General features: G+C 38.0%; 1 protein-coding gene across 13 annotated transcripts in view; it reads right to left on the bottom strand.

Moving 5' to 3' along the window:
* Reps2 (RALBP1 associated Eps domain containing 2) overlaps window positions 1-18,190 on the bottom strand; it is a 270,779-nt gene that overhangs the window by 34,498 nt on the left and 218,091 nt on the right. For 11 of the 13 annotated variants that reach the window (XM_063242948.1, XM_063242951.1, XM_063242954.1 and 8 more), the window contains 2 exons: window positions 8,569-8,652; window positions 6,619-6,764 (listed from right to left, as the gene is read on the bottom strand). In XM_063242948.1, coding sequence (XP_063099018.1) covers window positions 6,619-6,764; window positions 8,569-8,652 — 230 coding nt within the window. The remainder of the gene's footprint in view (window positions 1-6,618; window positions 6,765-8,568; window positions 8,653-18,190) is intronic. The other 2 variants (XM_063242953.1, XM_063242960.1) reach the window with 1 other exon arrangement.

The raw sequence follows: 18,190 nt of genomic DNA, 5'->3' as shown, positions 1-18,190 counted from the left end.
CATAAGCCTCTGCACCCAGTCCAGGAAGGGCTACGATGCGCACGTTCATAAAAAATAAAATAGGGGGAGATGTTGGGAGCCGCGTCTGTGATAGCTCGCCTTGCGCGGCGGACGTGCGGCCTGTGGTAAAGAGCAAAGCCTGAGGTAGATTACCCCTCCCATCGAATATGTTAGTTTCCTGCTTACCGCGTAAACAACCCGCTCAACAATATAGTCTGCCTGGCAACTGATGATGTTAGCCAATCAGCTTGCCTTGCTTACTTTAACATGATTGGACACTGTACCCGTATATATACCGGTGCCACCCCTGGGCGGAAGAAGAAGCCAGGTAGAAGCCCGGAAGTAGAAGCCCAGAAGGAGCCGCGGAGAGCGGACCGGTAGAGGCTTTGGGGCAGACTGAAGCACAAAAGGAGCCGCGGGGAGCGGACCAGAGGAGGCTTCGGCTGGGAGCGATCCCAGGGCAGGCTGTACGGAGAAGGAAAATAAAAAGAAAAGGTTGTCCACTACCAGACTTTGTCGTGTGTCCTTCCTGCCGGCCGGGAGCGGACATCGACAGACCCATGCCTATCACCATGTACTAAAATAAAATCTAAATGAATCAAAGATCTAAATATTAACACAGAAACACTAAATCTACTGGAAGACAAGGTAGGCAGAAATTTTGGAGACATATGGGTAGGCAGAGAATTCATGAACAAAATGCAAACTGCATGGGAAATCTTCAAAGAATCAACAACTGGAATCTCATCTTATTGAAAAGAAATCACCAACAGAGTGAAAAGAAAACCCACAGAATGGGAAAGAATTTCAGCCAGCAACCCATCAGACAAAGGACTTACATACAGAACATATAAAGAATTGAAAAACATCAATCCCCCCAAATTCAAAGACCCTCTCCAAGAATGGGCATCAGAGATAAACACATAATTCCAAGATGAAGATATACAAATGGCAAATAAATACAGGAAGAAATGTTCACCATCACTAGTCATTCAAGAAATGCAAATTAAAACAGCATTGAGATTTCATCTCACTCTGGAAAGAATAGCTGCCATCAAGAAATCAACTGATAACAAAAGTTGGAGAGGCTGTGGGGAAAAAAGAACACTGTTCCATTGTTGGTGGGAGTGTAGACTGGTGCACCCACTATTGAAATCAGTATGGAGATATCTCAGAAGACTAGGATTGGAAGTTTCATTCAATTCAGCTATTCCCCTTCTGGATATTTACCCATTAAAATAGAAGAGAGCTTTTTCCAACTCATTTAATAAGGTTAATATTACTCTCATATCATAATTTGATGAAGATAATACACAAAAGAAGTTAGACCCAACAGCTTTATGAATATAAATGAAAAAAATCATTAACAAAATGCTAGTGAATAGCATTTAGCAATGTATAACATTGCTAACATAGTCTACCATCTTTTAAAATTTATTTTAACATACACATAAAATTGTAAACATTTACGGTGTATTATGTGCTGCTTGAACACATGTATATACTGTACTATAATCCATCATCTTAACCAGCTAAAGAAGCAAAAACACATGATCATATAAATTGATAGAGGAAAAGAATTTGATATAATTCAACTCCCATTCATGATAAATCACTCAGGAAATGTTGAATAAAGGTGAACTTTCTCACCTTGATAAAGAATATCTACAAAAAAGCCAACAGATAACATCATGCTTAATAAAAAACAAAATATTTTTAAGATTGGGAATAAGGCAAGGATGTTTGCACTCAACACTTTTTCAAAGTAGCACTGGAACTCCTAACCATCACAGTGAGTAAAGAAGAGAATAAAAAAAGAAAAGAAAGAGAAAAAATGAGATTGTCCTAATTTACAAAAGACATGATGGCCCATGCAAAAACCCCAAGGAATCTACACACACACACACACACACACACACACACACAGACACCTAGAACAAATAAATAATTTCATCAGGGATAAAGTGAATTTGCAAGATAGAAAATTAACATACAAAGTTCAATAGTATTTTTATACACTAACAATGAACACATTGAAACCAAAAATTATAAGGGTGACAGCATTTACAAAGACTCAAAACTAAATACTTAGGCATAAATATAATAAAACATGTATGGAACTTCCATGTTTAAAAAAACATAATACAACTCTAATAAAGGAAATCAAATATGACCAAAACAAAAGCAGAAACATGTTCATGGATTGGAAAACTTGACACAGTAAGGTTATTAACTCTCCCCAAATTGATTTACAGGTTTAGTGTACTTCCTATAAAAAATTCCAGCAAGAGATTTTGTAGCTCAAGACAAAAGTATTTGAAAGTTATATTGAATGTCAAAGAAATTAGAACAGCTATAGTGATTTTGAAAAACAATTATAAAGTGGGAGAAATGTAAGATTTGTCATATTGCCTATACTATCAGTCATGTAATAAAGACAATAATCAAAGGGCTGGGGGAGACAGGTCAATGTTAGAGCACTTTCCTAGTTTGTACAAGACCCTAAATTCAATATCTACCACCAAAAAGAGAAGAACTGAATTTAAGATATACTTTGGGCAATACGTATACTCACTTGTAGAACACTGGCTCACCAAGCAAGCACAAGGCTTTGGGTTCCATCTCTAGCACTTCAAAGGAAGGAAGGAAGGAAGGAAGGAAGGAAGGAAGGAAGGAGAAGAGGAAGAAAAATAAAAGAGAAAGATTGTGTGTGGTTTTTGTCAGAACAATAGAACAGAATAGAGAATTCCAGAAATAGATACAATCAAATTATTATTTAACAGAGATGCAAAAACAAGTCCATGAGAAAGAAGAGGATTTTCAATAAATTATTTTGAAGCAAGTGGATATCCACAGAGCAAAGAGGAGAAAAAAGAACCTCAACCTAAGTCTCTACCTTATATAAAAATTAACAAAAATGGATTACAGACTTCAATGTAAAGTGCAAAACTATAAAACTTTTAGAAAAAAATCGATAAATTGGATTTCATCAAAAATTACAAAACTTGTTCTACAAAATATTAGTAAGATTAAAAGACAAGCTTCACAGTAAAGGATATGTGAAACAAAGATGTAGCACTTGCTTTGTATTCCGTATTCAGAATAAAGAACTTCCAAAACTCAACAATTTTAAAAAGGTACAAAATCAGCAAAGGATAGAAAGAGACATTTTGAAGAAGAGGATATATGATCACAAATATGCACAAGAAAAGATATTCAATGCCAGTAGGGAAACGTAAATTAAGATCACACTGAGAGAGCACTAAACAACTATTAGAACAGCTTAAATTTTTTTAAATATCGAAGGCTAATTATAAGAACAATCTACTTTTGCTCTTATTGATGGTAACACAATCTGAAATCTGATTACTTATAACCTGGACTCAGAAGTTCACTTGGAAAAAATGTTACTAATTCCTCTTTGCTAAATGGAGTAGACAATATAAATACCTAAACACAAATTCATTTCTTGTAATGGTTCAATTCTGATGTTAATTTCCCAGAAATTTGATGACCATCTTGCAGCTGGTTTACTTTTTTTAGCCTTTCTCAACGTTCCATTAGAGAATTAAATGCTACAGAAAATGATTTGTGACTTTTATCAATTTTCCCAAAGACTATACATAGCAACTACCAGTACAGATGCATAAGAGAAAAGTTAGCTTAATATATACAATGGATGTCTAAGGGCATAAGAGCTTAATTCTTCCAAAAGCCTTGGTTAACAAAGAACTATAGACTAATGGTCATATGCCTGCTTCTGTCTTTCTTTATCCAGGGACTTAAATATTATGAATGCTAAGTCACTTCTTACTGCTCCAAAATAAACTAGCCTTGGAACTAAAATAAGAAGTTGTATGAAATTTCCCAACTATTTATACTATGAATCATGCTGCTAGCAGGCTCGGATGTGCCCAGTTCAGGCAGATTGTCAGTCTGGCCATTGCCTCCAATCATTCAATAATTTTTCACCACTGACTCACCTCCTCCCTATACGCTCTCTGATTGGCCTGTTGCCTGCATCCTGTAATTGTGCCAGTCACCCCCGTGACGTTTCCTTAGCAGAGCCCAATTAATAATGTATTTGACACATTTCCTTGTTCCATCAAATACCAATTTGGCTCGAATGGATGAGAGAATGGCTATTAAGGAAACAGTGAAACCTTATTGTGAGACAAGGCTTTGCATTTCATTGAGCTTGTCTTGGGAGATGCAGAGAGGCAAGGAAAGATTTGTGTAATATTTTGCTCAGCAGAGTCTGGTTCTAATTACTCACATTCAGTCCTTGTGCAAGTGACAGTGTGTCGTGTGGTATCTGGTGACTCTGGCCCATAGGATGCTGCTCTTTGGCAAATGTTTGCCTGCTCCTTGGATGTTTCTGCTAGATAGTTTGAATCTGCTACATAGTTTCCTATTTGGAGTAGGAAATGGGTTCTTAGATGTGACACCAAACATGTAAGTGACACAAGATGAAATGGACACATCAAAATTCAAATCTTTTGTGCTACAAATGATCCCATCAGGAAAGTAAAAAGACAACCCACTGGATGGGAGAAAATGTTTTCAAATCATATTTATGACAAGGGAGTTGTATCCATAATATATAATAAATTTGTAAGTCAAAAATAAACATATAACTCAATTGAAAGCAGGCAAAAAATGTGAATGGACATTTGTCAAAAGAATATATATATAAACGGTCAATAAGCACATAGAATGGTGCTCAACATTATTAGTCACTAAGGAAATAAATTGCAAATCAAAACAACACTCACTAGGATGGCAATCATAAAAATCTAATCAGCTCCTCAAAATGTTAAACAGACTTACCATATAAAGCCAGCAATTCTACTCCTATGTATACTGTATACCCAAGTGAAATAGGTCTACAGAGAAACATGTACACAGATAATATAGCAACATTAATAACAAAAAAGTGAAAAAATCCAAAAGTCCATCAATTGATGAATGGTTGAATAAAATGTGGTATATCCATAACATGGAATATCATTCAGCAATAAAATTTAAGGTCTGATATATGTTACAACATAGATTAATCTTAAAAGCACCAGAATAAGTGTAAGATGTCAGAAACAAGGACCATATGTTGTGTGATTCAATTTACATGAAATGGACAAACAGACAAAATAGAGACAGAAAGTAGATCAGTGATTGCCAATGCCTGGGTGCAGAGGCAATTGTCAGACACACCTGCCAATGGATATTGGAATTCTTCTGGGGATGACCAACATGTTCCAAAATTATATGGTTGTTATGGTTATATGATCTTGTGAATATATTAACTACCACTGAATTATGTATTAAAAAGAACTAGATGTTATGTGAATTATATTTCAATAAATGTAAAATACTTTAAAAACAGAAAAAGAAAAGATCTGAATGAAATCCAACAGACACCCTGTAACCCACTTTGGAGGATGCTGTAGGTAACACTGACTGAGTAGAATTAACATAAAGCTGAGATTAAAGTAAAATGCTAGGCTCAAATATGAGGGAAAATTTAGCCCTTTTTTGTCCCTAACAGGTACCTATTCCTTAGGCTTGAAAGATGATCAAAGGCCTCAGTAAACATGATAGAAAAAAATACACTGCTTGTATGGATTGATAACACTAGGGAATTGTCCATTTGTGGGATATCATCTGAAGAAGGATACAAAGATTCAAAATGGGACTTTGGCTCCTAAGGCAAGTTGCTGACAGAATCTGTTGCTTTTCTGTCTGTAACGATGTAATAAGCGAAGAAAATCCACAGCAGCCCCTGAAACCTTCAAGGTTTTACAGAGGTGTCATAAGAGACCTTGACCATTTACTTAACGATCAGTTGGGCCCACTGAAAGTAAAGTAACAACAGCAGATTTCTGCCTTCAACAATTTAATGTCACTATAGAAAAATCAAAGCAAGTGACAAAGTCTTCTAGTAAAAGATGGTTTGTGCATAGCATAGTTGTCTCAGTCCCTGGCCATGCCCATTAAGTGTCCTCATACTCTCTCCAGTATGTGTTCCAGTTAGTGAGACAGATATTATGAAGGTCCTGCCTATGCCGATTCAGGGCTGAGATGTTCAACAACAGGCACTCTTTGTGAGGATCTTTACAAAGTCACATACTACTTCTATTGAAAGTTGGGTCTTTGACTATAGAGCTATCCACTTGCCATAAAGAACAAGAGATAAAACAGAAAAAGAGGAAAAACTGATGTTTACAGTACTTCTTCCTCGAAAAATCTGGCACAAGTATAGAAAATATAGACACTGAAGGACAGAAAAGAAGGAGAAAGTAAGGGCAAATCAAACCACCATGGCACAGGAGTCACCTGCCCCTTTTGGTCAGGTCAAGAACTACAACATAGGAAATCAAAAAGAGTTACTATTTATATATCCTAAAAAAAAAAAAAAAAAGAACTACAACATAAGGCCTTTTACATAAAAGGAGACTAGGAGACTCTAATCCCATCACAGAGATAAAATAACCATAGACTCTTTCATGGGTGTGAGTATTAATATAAATACACACATGCACACACATACACACACACACACAGAGAGAGAGAGAGACACAGAGAGAGACAGATAGAGAGAAAGACTTAAAAGAAAATTACTTTTGGACTGTTGGATGGGGTTTCACAGATGTTCCAGAAGCTGGTCCACCTACAGCAGTAGAAGGCTCTTGGCTTTCCGTAGGTTGACTTTCAGGTCTTAATTTTCTACGAATTGGCTTTGATGGGGGCTGGGAATATGGTATATCCTGTGGATTAAAAAGAAAAGAAAACACCAAACAGTTAAAAATTAAATGCTCTCCCCATACATCTTGGCGATGTCCTGTGGCCCTCTAGCTCTGTCCTCAAGGTCAGAAGACTGCACTATTCACACTTCACACCAAAGGATATATGGCTGATTTCTGGCTTGGTAAGAACTAGAGGGAGGCAGCCACTGGACTTCGGTTTTCCTGTCTTCCTTCCATCAGATTCCAGGCTTCCTTGCTTTTTCTGGCAATAGTGTGGGTTGAACCCAAGGCCTTCACACTTAGCTCCATCCTCATCCCTTTTAAAATTTATTGTTTGAGACAGGGTCTTACTATATGTAGTGCTTGATTGATTGTGTCAATTTGAGACTTCTGGAAGCTTAACTAAATTGACTTAGCAATTCTGCACCTTAGGGTATAGAAGATCCACTGTAGGGCGGCTCATTGCCTGGATAGTATAAAAGGAGTGAGGAAGGATGGATGAGGTTCTGTTCTTCAGAGGAGCTTCAGTCTTCACCTTCAGCTTGGACGCCGTCTCCTGGCTTCCAGTGTACTCTTCAGCTTCTGCCTTGGACCCTTCAGACTTCTGGCACAGACTCTTCAGCCTTTCATTGCAGACCCAATGGCCTGCTGGTATAGACTTGCATAGGACACTGCAGTGAACTCCAGACTTTGGATTGAGTCCTTCAGCCTCCAGCATGCAGATGGCCTCTGTATGCCTCATCTGACTCTGTGGCTGACCATCATAAGCCAATCTTGTAATTTCTTATACATTTGCATAACTTATGTTGTATCTGGATGTCTAGTAAAACCCTAATACACTTATGTCATTTAAGTTGTGCAGGCTGAGCTTAAAGAGCTTTTGATCCTGCCTCAGCCTCCAGAGCACTGGGATTACATGTTTATGCTACTATACGTGGCTTCCTTTCCTTCCTCCCCTCCTTCACTTCCTGCCTCCCTCCTTTCCTTTCCTCCTTCCTTCTCTCCCTCTCTTGTTCCACTCTCCTCCTCCTTAAAGCAATCTATTACTTCTTCTGGTCATTTAAACTCACACTTAACCCTGGGTATCTAATATAATGGGTCTTTTCTAGCTGAAGACAAACTTGACTTCTGTTCTGGATATTTGGGACTATGAGGTTTTGAAGTTTGCGAGTCTTAGCCATGTGCTCGACATTGTCCTATTCCTGGTTCCCACATGAAGACTAGGGAAAAAGCCACGGTGTATTCAGGAAGGAGATAGAGGCCTTCCTTGGAGGACCCTGCCCCACCCATGCTCCTGAGTCCAAGACTTACCATCATTTTGGGAAAGGGCCTGGGAGAGAACAGGCAAGGACAAGAAGAGGATGGGAAGTAAAACAGGGTAGTGGTGCTAGCTGAGCAAATGCCAGGAGAGGTAGCAGCAAGCTGGGCAGAAGTAAGAGCACCAAGATACAAGAGGAAATCACAGTACAAAGACAAATAGGAGGCTGACCCCACCAAAGGGGGCTCATAAAGACTTAGTAGGTACATGGAGTTTCACTAACAATACCTGTGCCTCCTTGTGGCACTTTTGATCTTTCCAAAAGCAAGACTACCATGTTTAGTTGGGGGTTGAAGAGAGGTGCATAAACTGTCTGTGGCATCAAAGGTCAGGCCCAGGAACTGCAAGATCCTGATATTCACAGGGCACGTACATGCAGGAAATGGAGATCATTCACATTCATTTCACGATGTAGAGCCTGAGAATGATAGGTCTGCTAATTGGGACGAGAAGACCAGGGTAGGGGCTCATTATGATGTCATAACAGCAGCCTCACACCAGCCTTACCTTCTTGGCTGGACTACTTTCTGCAGCCTGGGAAGGGGCTCTGTTCAGCTGTGGGGGCAATTCAGCCTCGGACACTTGTTCAGACTGTCACAAGAGATCAGAGAGATGATATTAACACAAAAATACAACCATGTAAATACATAACAAAGAGCGTTTAGGAAAAGATCACTCAGAAAAAATGATTTAGAAAAGTTGTGACCAAGTACGATTAAATCTGCTGATCCTGGGGGAGGGGGATCTCCCTTAGACCCTACTATTCCCTGCTACCTCGCTTCCTGTATTATTCAGTTTTGGGAAAGGGAAATTATGGGAATTTCTTCTACAATTGGCCATACAATTTATTGGAAAAACTAACACTTTACAAAATCAAATTCTAAAACTATCAGGGTATATTGGGAAAAAGGTGTTTGGGAAAGAATGTGTGATTTTAATTGGATCACTAAGAAAATGATCATCATAAAAATGTAATTTTATTTTTTATATTTATTTTTATTAGTATGTTTACAGTACACAGTATTTACACTCATCACAGGGAGCAGCTACAGCACATGTACTTAACATATCTTAATTCCTTTTATTCCCCTTTTCCTCCTTCTATCTCAGTTGAAAAAGATGCCCTTCTCATTTGAAAATGATTCCTGTTCCTGTTTCCTGTCTTAAAAACTTTTATTAATACATGTTAGCAGTACATAATAAATACATCCATCATGAGAAGTTAGTACATGTACATAACACATCTTAATTTTTTTCATCTCTTTTCCCTTCCCTCTCACCATCAACTCTCTTCCCTTCTGCAAAAAACAATCTATTTCTGTTTCCTATTATTTATCTTTCCTATTATGTATTTTGTTTTTTAGATTATTTATACTTTTGGTTATATAAGATAAGAAGAGTTATATGATATTTAAGCTAGTATGTCTGATTTATTTCACTTAACATTATGGTCTCAAGCTACATCCATTTTCCTACAGCTAACTCAAATTGATCCTTTATGGCAGAGTAATATTCCATTGTATATAAATGTCATATTCTTTATCCATTTATTTGCTAATGGACATACAGATTGCTTCCAAGATTTAACTACTATGAGTCTGCTGTATAAACAGATGTATGCATATATCACTGTGGTATGATGCTTTCAGTTCTTCTGGGAACATGCCTAGAAGTTAAATAGCTGGGTCGAATGAGACTTCCAATCCCAGCTTTCTGAAGCACCTCCAGACTGACCTCCACAGTGGCTGCACCATTCTACACTCCCACCAACAGAGAGATAGAGTTCCTTTTTCCCCACAGTCTCTCCAGTATTTGTTGTTGGTAGTTTTCTTGATCCTGGCCATTCCTTCTGGAGTGAGATGGAATCTCAGTGTTGTTTTAATTTGTATTTCTCTAATGACCAATGATAATGAACATTTTTTCATGTATTTATTTACCATTGGTATTTCTTCATGTGAGAATTGTTTATTCATCGCAGATGCCCATTTTTGCATTGGGTCTTTGAATTTTGGGGGTATGAGTTTTTTAAATTCTTTATATGTTTTAGACAGAAGTCCTTTATCTGAGGGACAGTTCACTAAGATTTTTTCCCAGTTTGTGGGTTTTCTTTTCACTATGCTGGAGATTTCTTTGGACATGCAGAAACTTTTCAAAAAGATGTGACCCCAGCTACTGATTCTGGGAAGTATTTCCTGTGCTGTTTGATTCCTGTTAATGAATACTCTACCTACTCCTATGTCTTGAAGGTTTTAAACTAATTTGTTTTCCAACAGATTTAGTGTTTGTTTTAATATTCAGATCTTTGATCCATTTAGATTTTAGTTTAGTACATGGTGATAGGCATGGGTCTAGCTTTTGTTTTTCGTATATGGAGAGTCAGTTTTTCCAGCACCATTTATTAAAGAGACTGTCATTCTTCCAGTGAACATGTTTGGCTCCTTTATCAAAGATAAGGTAGTTGAGTGTGTTGATAGTCGTGGTTGTATCTTATAATCTATTTCATTGATCTTCAAATCTGTTTTTATTCCAGTACTGTTTTGATTTTATTATAGTAGCTTTGTAGTATAACTTCAAGTCAGGGATTGTGGATGCCTCATCCCTTGCCTTTGCTGCTTAGAATTGTATTTGCTATTCTAGGACTCTTCTGGGACCAGATGAATTTTAGGAGTGATTTCTCTAGGTCTATGAGGTATGTGGCCATATTCACAATATTTGTTCTCCCTATCCATGAACAATGGATGTCTTTTCATTTTCTGACATCCTCTTCAATTTCTTGTATTGGGGTATTGTAATTTTCCCAGTATAGATCTTTGACTTCTTTTGTGAGATTAATTCCTAAGTATTTCATTTTATTGGATGCTAGTGTGAAGGATGTGGCATATCTTCCTTCTCTCTGTGTAATTTTGTTGTCAGTGTATAGAAATGCTATTAATTTTTGAGGACTGATTTTGTATTCAGCTACATTGCTGAATTTATTTATTGTATCTAGGAGTTTTTCAATGGAGTTTTGGGAGTCTTCTATGTAGAATATCACTTCATACACAAATAATGATAATTTAACTTCCTGTTTTCCTATCTTTACCTATTTTATTTCTCTCTCTTGTCTAATTGCTCTGGCTAGAATTTCCAGTACTATGTTGAATAGGAGTCATGATAAGGAAAATCCTTGTCTTGTACCTGATTTTAAGGTAAATTCCTTCAGTTTTTGGCCATTTAATATGATACTGGCTGTTGGTTTGTCATAGATGGACATTTTGAGGTAAAGACTATTCCAATTTTCTGTAAGGTTCTTATCATGAATGAGTGTTGGACCTTATCAAAAGCTTTTTCTGCATCTATAGAAATGATCATGTGATTCTTACTTTTGGCTTTATTGATATGGTGGATTACACTGATTGACTTACATATGTTGAACCATCCCTGCATGCCTGGAATGAGTCCCACTTGGGTGTGGTGTATAATCTTCTTTATGATTTGCTACATCTTGTTTGCCAATATTTTATTGAGAATTTTGCATCTATGTTCATTAGTGAGATAGGCCTGTAGTTCTCTTTTTTAGTTGAGTCTTTCTCATGTTTTGGTACTAGAGTAATATTTGCTTCCAGGCATGACTTAGAAAGGATTGCTTCCCTTCAATTTCATTGAAGAGTTTGAGGAGTGTCGGCATTATGTCTTTTTTGTATTTCTTGTAGAATTCTGCAGTGAATCCGTCTGGGCCTGGGCTCTTCTTTGTAGGTAAGGACTTAATTACATTTTTAATTTCATTAATAGAAATTGGGTTATTCAGCAATTTTACATCTTCTTGACCCAGCTTTGGTACTTCATATGTTTCTAGGAATCTGTCCATTTCTTCTGTGTTATCAAACCTACTAAAGTAGAGGTTTTTGAAATAGGTGTTGGTGATCTTCTATATTTCCACAGACTGTAGTGATTTCACCTTTTTCGTTCCTTACTGCATGAATTTGAGTTTTTTCTTTCCTTTTTTTAGTTAGGTTGGCTAGGGGCTTATCAATTTTATTTATTATTTCAAAGAACCAACTCTGATTCATTGATTCTTTGTCTTGTTTTCTTAGCCTCTACTGCATTAATTTCTGTTGTGATTTTTATTCTTTTGGCTTTGGATTTGACTTGTTCTTCTTTTTCTAGATGTTTGATATGTAGCATCAGGTTGTTTATTTGTATTCATTCTGTTTTCCTGATGTGGGAACTCGGTGCAATAAATTTTCCTCTGAGGACTACTTTCATTGCATCCCACAGATTCTGGTAAGTTGTATTTGTATTTTGTTTTGCTCTCAGGTATTGTTTAATTTCTTCTTTTTTTAAATTTTATTATGAAAGTAGTAAAATACAACAAAATAAGAGAGATTAAAGCCAACTAAGATCATCCAGTGAAATTGGTACAGAACTTCACAGCAGGTTACCGGGATAACAGTAATAGGTATCACAGTATATTTCATTATCTTTACAATAGTTGTTCTTTCAATCATGCGTATCAAAATAAAATGAAATACAGAACGTTATAGAAATTATCCAAAAAGAATATTGAATAGAGCAGTACAATTAATCAGAATAGAGCAAAACAGTAATAAAAATATCTGCCTTCAAAGAGATGGTAGAAGGAAATCCCCCTTATTTGCTATGGTCAACCTCCCAGGAGATGCTCAGATTTCTGGTTCCCATTTGCTTACAGGGGGACAGGACAGGACAGAGGTAGGGGAAGTGGTATGCTTGACTCTAGGCCGTGCACTAGTAGGTTCACTATTGCTTAGCAGGGAGGCCAGCTGGTTGCTTGCTTTCCCAGCTTCGTAAGTTCCAACATGGCATGGATCTCAGTAGCTATTGGTGATTCTTTCCCTGGAAGGGCCACAGTCTGCCACACCACCAGCACTTACCAAGGAGGCGAGGTGCTTGCTTGACTTCCCAGGGTCCTAAGTTCCAACATGGCACAGATCTCAGGAGACACTGGTGATTCTCTCCCTGGAAGGGCCACAGTCTGCCACACTACAGCCTCTTTTCAGGGAGGCGAGCTTCTTGCTTGGTTTCCCAGCATCCTAAGTTCCAACATGGCACAGATCTCAGGAGACACTGGTGATTCTCTCCCTGGAAGGGTCACAGTCTGCCACACCACAGCCTCTTTTCAGGGAGGCGAGCTTCTTGCTTGATTTCCCAGCATCCTAAGTTCCAACATGGCACGGATCTCAGGAGCTGCTGGTGGTTCTCCCCCTAGAAGGCTAATTTCTTCTTTAATTGCCCCTGTGACCCAATGATTGCTCAAGAGTGTATTATTCAATTTCCATGTTTTTGTGGGGTTTTTGCAGTTTCTTTTATCATTAATTTCTAGTTTAATGGTGCTATGATCTAATAACATGCATGGGAAAAATTCACTTCTTTTGCATTTATTTAAATATGGTCTGTGGGTTAGTATGTGGTCTATTTTAGAGAATGTCCATGTACTGCTGAGAAGAATGTGTATTCTGATGTTGTTGTATGGAACACTCTGTATATGTCTCTGAAGTCCATTTGTTCACAAGTGTGATTCAGTTGTTATTTCTGTGCTGATTTCCTGTCTGTTTGATCTGTCCCTTGGTGTCAATGGTGTGTTAAGGTCTCCTGTTATAACTGTATTATTGTTAATTTGATTTTTCACTTCTATTAATACTTATTTTGCATAACTGAGTGCTCTGGAATTAAATATATATTTAAGATTGTTATCTCTTCCTTTTGCAGTTTTCTCCTAACCAATAGGTAGTGACCTTCTTTATCTCTTAGGATCATTCTTGGTTTGAAGTTCACATTGTCTACAAATAGAATAGCTATCCCCACTTCTATCTTGGGTTCCTGTTGCATGTAGTATTGTTTTCCATCTTTTGACTTTTAGTCTGTGGGTTTCCTTTTGGGTTAGATGGGTTTCTTGTAGGCACCATATGGTTGGATGTTGTTTCTTGATACATTCTGCCAGTCTATTTCTTTTAATTAGTGAATTGAGACTATTTATATTAATGGTTGTAATGGTTATATTTTGGTTTATTGTTGACAGTGTTATCTTTTTGCTGTTGTATCTTTATTTTTCCATTCTGCTTACTTGTCTGCCTTGCTTAGTGGTTTTTTCCTATGTGTATCTAAACTTTCTTTTAGTATTCTTTGCAGGGTTAGCTTGGTGACCATGAAGTTCTTCAGCTGTTCTTTGTCATGGAAGTATCTTATTTCTCCATCCATTTTGAAGGACAGTTTTTCAGGGTACATCAGTCTAGGTTGAAAATCATTTTCCTTTAGGATCTGAAATACTTCACTCCCTGCTCTTCTTGACTTCATTGTTTGTGTTTAGAAGTCTGCTGTGATTCTCCTAGGTTTTCCTTTATAGGTGATCTGTCTTTTCTAACAGGTTTTAATATTCTATTCTTATGTTGGATTTCTGGGATGGTGATTATTATATGTCTGGTTGTAGTTTTATTTTTGTTATGGCTATTTGGAGTTCTATATGCCTCACTAATCCTAACATCAGTTTCCATTCTCATGTTTGGGAAATTTTCAGGTATTACTTCTGTGAATAGCCTCTTGGTATCATTTGTGTTGTCCCCTTCTTTTTCATTTATTGCTATCAATCTTAAGTTGTTTTTCTTTGCATCTTCCTGCAGCTGTTGAATTGTTATTTCCTGATTCCTTGTTATTTTTAAGAGCTCTTTCTTTTCTTGTTCACTAGCTGCAATCTTGCCTTTGAGATCTGAAATTCTATCTTCACTTTTGTTGAGGCAATTTTGACAACTTTCAATGGAATTTTTTATTTTCTGTATGTCTCTTTGAATCTGCTTTATGTATTCTGTTTGTTTCTTATATTGCTCTTCCAAGGATTCTATCTTTTTGTTTTGTTCCTCTAATTTTTAACTGTGTCTTCTTTAGATGTGTTCAGCATCTCTTTAATTGTTTTTATCATTTGTTCTTTTACCTGGGAGACTATTTCTAGTTTGAATTACTTTAAAGCTTCCTCGAGTTGCTTCTTTATTTCAGTTACTATTATTTCAGGTATTTCAGGCATACAACATATATTTTCTTCTATGTACATGGCTTCTAGGCTTTCTTGGGATGGGCTGGATGCTTGAGATTGCATTTTCTTCTTTCATATTGTCATTTTCCTATATTTCCGTGTTTCAAGTGTTGTTCCAAAGCTTCCCCTGGGCGGGTTGGAAATCATCTCCTATGTCCTGGGCTCCTGGGACTCCTTTCACAGTGTAGCTCCTTCCTTCTTGGGTAGCAAACCTCCCTGAGCTGAAAGAAGGTCACTGGCGTGGCCTAGGTAGGCCTCCACAGCACAGCTCCTAATTTACATTTCCCTCATGACCAGAGATATTGAGCATTTTTTCATGTATTTATTAACCAAGTGCACTTCTGCTAGATGTACTGGTTCATTTCAGTTGCCCATTTTTTAATTGGGTCTTTTATTTTGGAAGTCTTATTTTTTTAGTTCTTTGTAAAAAATTCTATGTATTAGTCTTCTATCTGAGAAGTAGCTAGGAAAAAATTTTTCTCATTATTCTACATGTTGTTTCTTCACTCTATGATTATTTCCTTTACTATGGAGAACATTTTTAATTTGACATGATTTCATTCATCAATTCTTGATGCTATTTCTTGTGCAACTGAGGTTCTGTTTAGAAACTACTTCCCTGTGCTTACATCTTCAAGAGAAAAAAACACTGATTTTTTTATGTTAAATTCCTAATGAAGAAATGCTCTGGTAAATGCAGCTCTTTACCTAGGAAAAGAAAGGAGGCATGTAGTGGAAGAAATAATCATGGAGGTTGAGGTGCTTAATTGTAGGGAATCAATGACTAAATGCATGAAGGTTGAAATGGAATGTACATTAAGACACAGTAGGCAAACAGACAAGTGGAAGAACACAGGGTGATGTGTGGCTCACAATTTCCCTGAGCTGTGTTTGAGTACTTTGCTTTCAGCTGCTAGTAGCCAGTGATACAACATGTTAATACACTGAGGAAAACTTTCCACAAATGAACCAAGTGACTTCTACATTTTATTTACATCAGTCCTCCATTGACCCACGGACTAATCCACACTACAAAAACACTGACACCACCAACTGCCTTGCTATGTCCACTGTGTCCCTAAACTTGGCCTTCCTTGTAGAGTGTACCTTCTTCCTCTGACTCTACTGAAAGGGCTGCTTCCTAGGACACTAGCACTCTGTCATGTAGCATGTTCCTCTCCTCACTCACTTCTGCCAGCATGGCACCCTTGAGTACCCTATCACTCTTGTCCTGGCACCTGAGAAGCTGCAATCACCTACTTTTAATCATGCTCTCTTTCCCGATTTGACTACTCTCATGTCTCAAATGTAGGATTTCCCAAGGTTCTATCTTCAGTTTCCCTGTCCTGTTTTCTTTCCCTGTTCATTCTTTGTCAGGATAATCCTATCTGCCCCTATGTTTTATCCCAAACAACTCTTTACCTCTTCTAAATTCACTGTTCAGGTACTGAACAGCCTTAGTTCCTAGTTTCAAATATCTCTTATATCCTTCTCACTTCCCTTAAGGAGAACTAGATTGCTATAGTCATTGTAACAGTCATTAGACGCTACAATACATATACATTGAACACTTACTACATGTTATCCATTGCTTAAGGTGCTTTGCATGGATTACTAAATTTCACTATCACAACCTTGGGAAAGAATGATCATCTTCATCTTATTGATAAACAAATTGAAGACCAAGAAGTTAAAGAACTAACTCAGCATCACACAAACATCAGGATCTGAACCCAGGCCTCTAGTTCCAAAGCTAAGTTTATAAACAAGTGTTTCCACAGCCTTGGGCACTCATCAGTCTGACTGCTCCTCACGTGGGACATATTTATGGAACACATGCTGCAGGCAGGTTCTGTAATCTAGTGGGAGATGCTGAGGGATAGCTAGGCAATCATGCCTCTGGCCTGTGGTGGGGCAGGGGTGTGGGGACCACAGAAACACCTGGTCTTTAGGGACAGCAAGGACTGGAGAGAAGGTATTATCTTGGCTGAAGCTGACATGACAACCAGGGTACAGCCAACTACAGAGGCAATGCATAGGGTCATGGGAATGGGTGCTTCAAAGTACACTTACAATGGGCTTAACTGTTCTGACACTGAGCATTTCAGCCTAGGATACCACAAGAATACTGAGGCCAATCCCCAAGACAGGAAGCACAAAGAAGCTGGAGTGAAGGGAGCGTGATTTTAGGATACCAAGTTAAACATGCCAGGGAAACATCCAAGAGAAGCTCTCCAGCAACTACTCATTGCCAGAAGTCTAGAGAATGCAGTGCCAGCCTCACCTGGCTGGAGAGTTTTGAGAATGGAGTCATTCTCCAAGATCCACCAGTCAAATTTCAGTCTTAATAACTGAATGAGGGCCCAATAATCACCCAAATGCATGGCTTCTGCTGAGCCATGCTGAGGACTGCAAATTGGACCTGAGGCCCCTTCTTACCCTCCACCTAGACGCCTATTTACTTGGCAGGTATATGTTCCAGCCCAGAATCTATGCATGCATTCCTTTAAAGGACCACAGGTGTGCAACAACAAATCCTATCAGGCAGACAGAGAGAGTAGTGGCAGACCCAGACACTTGCCTTTCAATGAGTGATGTCCCCTCGTGGAAACACTAAGGGAGATGATAAATTTACCCTCCTTTCAAGATAAATCAGAATGATGAGCACAGCAAAAGAGCAGATTAGAACTGCTGACTCTTCCCTTAAACATCTCTAAAAATACAAGCAACAACCAGGTGGGATTGAGAAGAATGAAGAAACAGTGGTAACATACATTGGAATTTTCTTTTTCCATTCACAAAGTTACCTTCCTGAAATTGTATGCAAGGGCCTAGATATTCAAGCTGTGACTAGCAGCGACAACACATGGTGTTAGGTCAGGCTGGATCTAACTGTCAGTCTCCTTAGAGAAACCCAAGACTTCCTCACTCTTCCCACTGCTCCCTCACTGACACTAAAGGGGTCTTAGAACTGAGCATTTGGAGGAGCAATTCCCTGGAAGGATACCGGACAAGGAAGATGTCAGAAAAAGGCAGTCTTGTCAGAGCCAAAAATTACCCCAGGAAAAAGGATAGGGAAGGAAAACA

Source organism: Cavia porcellus, unplaced genomic scaffold, assembly GCF_034190915.1.
Source record: "Cavia porcellus strain 051 isolate PalLab524CR breed Dunkin Hartley unplaced genomic scaffold, mCavPor4.1 scaffold_33, whole genome shotgun sequence".
Lineage (NCBI taxonomy): Eukaryota > Metazoa > Chordata > Mammalia > Rodentia > Caviidae > Cavia > Cavia porcellus.
The sequence above is the reverse complement of the archived record's forward strand: the minus strand, read 5'-3'. Positions and strand labels throughout refer to the sequence as shown.